Source organism: Pygoscelis adeliae, unplaced genomic scaffold, assembly GCF_000699105.1.
Source record: "Pygoscelis adeliae isolate BGI_AS28 unplaced genomic scaffold, ASM69910v1 Scaffold424, whole genome shotgun sequence".
Lineage (NCBI taxonomy): Eukaryota > Metazoa > Chordata > Aves > Sphenisciformes > Spheniscidae > Pygoscelis > Pygoscelis adeliae.
The window spans coordinates 290,475-295,170 of record NW_008824651.1 but is presented as its reverse complement, the minus strand read 5'-3'; the positions used below and the strand labels follow the sequence as shown (position 1 = coordinate 295,170).

Sequence of the window (4,696 nt, the reverse complement as noted above, 5' to 3'; positions counted from 1 at the left end):
GGACACGGGGTCTGTCACCTGCCCCGCTTGAGCTCGACCGAAATAGCGCGTAGCCAGCCTTGTGCTTCGGTGTAACTGCACCAGCGCGCCGTTTCTACTTAACGAGGTTTTTAGCGGGGGTGTTTGTAGGAAGTCTGTGGTAATTTAACAAAATTACCTCCGCTGGATCAAGTCAATTTGGTCAAACGGGGGTGAATCTATTTTACGGTGCCTTGCAGGTCAGGGGAACGGCAGGCAGCCTGTTAGCCTCTGGAAGAAAAACGTGGTGTGACATTCCCAAGCTGGACTTAATAAATCAGAGTCCCAAAAAACACTTCTGCACCCCCGTACTCCCACGTACCTGCGTAAAGTGCGACCCGACCTGGATATTTTAAAAAATGACACGAACTGCTGCTAGGTGCTCCGTGAGGCGCCCTGTGCGTGAGCCAGCCGATTGTCAAGGTCCGCTTCCTTTCCAGTGTCGGGACAAGCAAAGGACGTGTGTTTTCTGATGATGCTTCTCTCGTCTCATTGTGGATTTTTTTTCTTTCTTTCTTTCAGAGCATACCAAGGAAACGGAGCTTAACTGGCTGCAGTGCCTTGATCCACTGTGGAAATTACGAGCTACTTAACTAGAGTGAATAACAGTATAATGGAACAGACATAAGGGTGCCGAAGTCTTTTTTAACTAGCATCTTGTTTCCAAAAGTAACTATGAGCAGGTACCAAGGAAACAAGTGAGAACTCTACAAGCATACATATATAATATTTTCCCCACTATGCTCCCAGCTTCCGACCAGACCATTTCCTCAGCTGAACACTTTGGGGTTGGGTTCCCCCCCCCCATTTTTTTTACCCTCCCTCAGTAGATTGCTCTACCATTAAATTCCCCGGCCTCTGCGAACCCACATCAACTCCAGCCTTCGGCAAGGAGTACCTCAGGTCTTCTGCCATTTTTAGGAAGCCTCCTCTTGGCACGTGTTGAAGTTGAGGCCTGTTGGCTCCAGTTGCGGCCACCCTTGCTCCGGTATGAGAAGAGAGTGAACCGTCGGTTCCAGCGCATGCTGTTTGCCCCGCTCCCGGCTGTCCTTCTCTATAGGAGCCTCCAAGCAGGCTGTTCAGAGCGCAGCCCTTTTCAGGTCTCCCCGACCGCTGCACTACTCGCCGGCTAAAGCAGCGTCTTGCTGGCCTCTGGGAGGAAGGTAATATCGCACCCTTTCTTGACTGGACGCTGCAGGGAATAGGTCTGCCTGCGGTGAACTGCCTCACAGAAGTCCTTGTATTGTTTCCTCTTCGATCTGCCAGGGACAGGTTTGATAGATTTTTCTCGTATGTAATATGGTCATTTAAAATCATTGCTTTTACATAATAATAGGTTGCGGTCTACATCTTGCTTCATTTTAGAGAGTATCAGATACAAAGCCCTAGCAGTGACAAATGTTTCCCTTTTTTCTTAATATGCACTTTCCACAACGTTTTTCATTCAACAATCTTAACTTTTTGATCAAATAAGAAACCTATTTTATGGGCTTGCTAATTTGAGACTAGCCAGGATGAAACTGAAGATACCATCCAATAACCTTTGTAAATGTTTGCTTTCTGTGTTTCTCGGGAAGCTTCACAAGCCAATTAGTTCAGTTTCCATAGCGAGCCAGTTTTGATGTCTTTGCTGTTCAGCACACATCCTGTTAAGAGTTGTCATTAACTCAGTCGTCTTTGTTCCGTACGGTCCCAAGCACTTTGACAGAGTCCAAATCAATACTAAGTAAAAACGGATGTTTTTTAGCCTTAATTCCAGGTTCAGCTATCACAGATGAAACCGCTAACAGATCGGGAGAATGCAGGAGCTTTGTCTTTCCCTGGTGGTTTCAGAAGGCGTAGTGTCTGTGCTATCCGTGCTGGCTTTTAGCATTTAGTCCAGAAACCTCTATGTCCTGCTATAAAACATTATTTTCTGAGAGTAGGAAAGGCCATGTTTATTAAATGCCTGAAATAATCAGGTAACATCATTCATGCCTGAGATTTGTTTTAATGCAGTAGGATAAGTTCAATGGAACGGTGGAAAGCGTTCTACAAGCACTGAAGTACCGAAAGAATATAATTGCAGATGAAAAGCAGTACTAATCCCAATGGATTAGAACCATAAAATATGTATTTTAAAAATACTAACGTTCCCGGAAACAATTGGTCTATGGCTGTAAGCACACCTCTTACTTATGCCACCTATAACTGTCTCCCTTCCCGATACCCTTATTCCTGGCCTGGGACACGTGGAATGAGACGATGCTCATCTGCCAGAGACAGAGTAGTGGCAAGGGGTCTTCTGCCTCCATCAGGAGATTCATCTTTGCTTCCACCTGGAGTAGAAGATGCCTTTAGAGGTTGCCAGCAGCTGGAGCCAGGGTACACCCGACCGATACCAGGCCTGGGCCTGCTGTACTCCTGTTACTCCTGTATGCTCTGCTGAATAGCTAGTAGGAGATGCGGTCTGCAGAGTGGTGAATCTCTTGGTCCAAATCCCACTGAGGTGTGGCTATCTGAGCTTCAGGTAAACTGTTGTTTCAAGGGGGCACCCATGTATTTAATACTGTCAGGTCATCTTCTCACGTTCTTCTTCGGAGCCGTTAAGGCTAAAACTTCCTTTTTTTTAAATAAAACCTGAAACTCTAAGGTAAAGAGGTGACTCCTGAACGCCATAGAACGGGTTTATATATTTTCTGTCCCTTTATCTGCATATGCAAGAAGACAACGTTTCCCCTCTGGGCTTGATCGAAAGGGAGAATCTTCTAGAAGCACAGCTGGGTGTTCTCTCCACCAGCAGCTCTGCAAAACTTCTGGGGTGCGCAGGGAGGAGCTTTGGGGGTTCTGGATCACCTGGCTCCTCCTGTATTTTCCAGTTTCCAGTCCCAGGACTACCTACAAGATTTGTCCCCAGGAGGTAAGATCAGTGGGCAAATCCCACGGCATATTTTGTATCATAAGTAAATAAACCAAAATTAAGCTAAAAATTCATTTTTCCTTTCTATTGATTGGTAGGAGATACATGCTTTGTAAGGTTTTACAGTTTACCCCGTATTGCTAAAGGTGCTGCATTTTTCTTCTAAAAAATTAAACCACACTGTCCTAGAATTGTTGACAGAGGAGAAAACACAACAAATGCAGCCTATCAAGAGCACGTTTCCGGTATCCATGGCCCTTCTTCTCAGATTCTAGTTCAGGAACCTGCAAGGAAGCTGACCCTGAGAAAAATAAGGGGGGAAGAGGTTGTAAAGACAAACTACAAACCAAAAGCAAAGATGAACGAGATCCACTGCAGTAGACTGAATTTCTCTTAGCACTCCGTAGTAGTCTGTAATAACGGACACATTTTGACTTACCTTTTATAGTCCTTTTATTTTTACAAAACCTAGGTGCTTATCAGTTTGTCTAAGAATCTCATTTAGTTTTTAAAACGAGAATAAACATTGTCTCAAGCTTACTACAACTGCTTGACTCGGAAATATTGTAAATGTTGAGTGGCCATTCCCCCAAATATTCATGAAGTAAAGAGTATGTTTTATAAAAAAGAAATCATCTTGAGATACCTGTTCTAAAAGAGTGATTCTGGGGAAATGAAATAAAACTGCAAAATCGATTTCCTTGGTGGACATAAAGAACAAAATAAACTTTCCTGCTCTTATCAAAAGCCTAGTAGGCTGGACCCTGAGTTTTTAACACCATCTACTATTGTTGAGACAAGCTGCCCATCAACTGCTTTAACAAATGCTGCCTGTTTTTCATCAGAAGTGTTTGGGTCCTGCGGCACAGTTTATAGAAACAAGCCTGCGGGCTGGTATGAATTCGGCCAGGGGTCGGATTGGTGTTCTTTGTTAGGGGTTTCCAGCTGTTGAGGTGCATCTCTCTTGAAGTCATTGTGGGAGTATGGCTCCCTGTGATCTGTGCTGACTCCACGCTGGCGCAACTTGGAGGTACTTCTGCCTTGGCCCTGTACTGCAATGCACAGTTACTAGTTCTAGTCAGAATTTTTCGCTCATCTTTAATGCTAGTGCTGTTTAAGCTCACTAGGTGCAGCGGGTGCAAGAAAGAGATGGCAGCAGCCAGAAAACACACGTGAAAAGAGGCAGTGAGTGCAACAGTCTCAGAGCAAGCAGAGGAAGAGATGAGGAGCTGTAACATCCAGTGAAATATACCCATTTTCTTAAGCAGGACTTGGCTTAAAAAAAAAAAAAAGACAAAGTTTAGAATGGCAGGCCTACGTTCGGCAAGTGTTTGGGAAGTTCGTGAAGCTCTTGAGCCTTTACTGGGAAGCAGAAAAAGGACCAACTCGGCTAGATTTGTTTTCCAGATTTTAGAATCCATTAGTCCCACATCATTTGCTGACACGAACAGGTATTTCTGGCCCAAATATCTGCAAATGGTGTACACTGTCCAGTGCACAGACAATGCGTATTGCATGAGAGCATGAACTATGACTTGTCTGCTGGTCTTCGTACTTGCAAACCTCAGCTGTGCTCATCTTGCATGTTAACCTTTTGCAGTTTTGTTTCAAAACCTTCAACCGTAAGCAAAATTAAGGGACTTGTAAAATTCTGTTGTTATCACCCAGGTAAGTATGGATTTAGCCTCATAAAGCGTAAACAGACAAACAAAAAGCAAAAAAAAAAACCATACATAACGGTAGACGAGAGGGATTAAGCTATTAAATGGTGAAAAACAG

General features: G+C 44.2%; 1 protein-coding gene across 1 annotated transcript in view; it reads right to left on the bottom strand.

Annotated features, from left to right (window-relative positions):
* CARS2 (cysteinyl-tRNA synthetase 2, mitochondrial (putative)) overlaps positions 1 to 1,042 on the bottom strand; it is a 39,282-nt gene extending 38,240 nt beyond the window's left edge. Inside the window, exon 1 of the mRNA XM_009322528.1 lies at positions 917 to 1,042. Within this exon, the coding sequence (XP_009320803.1) occupies positions 917 to 1,042 (126 nt within the window). The remainder of the gene's footprint in view (positions 1 to 916) is intronic.
* Positions 1,043 to 4,696: the final 3,654 nt, after the last annotated feature.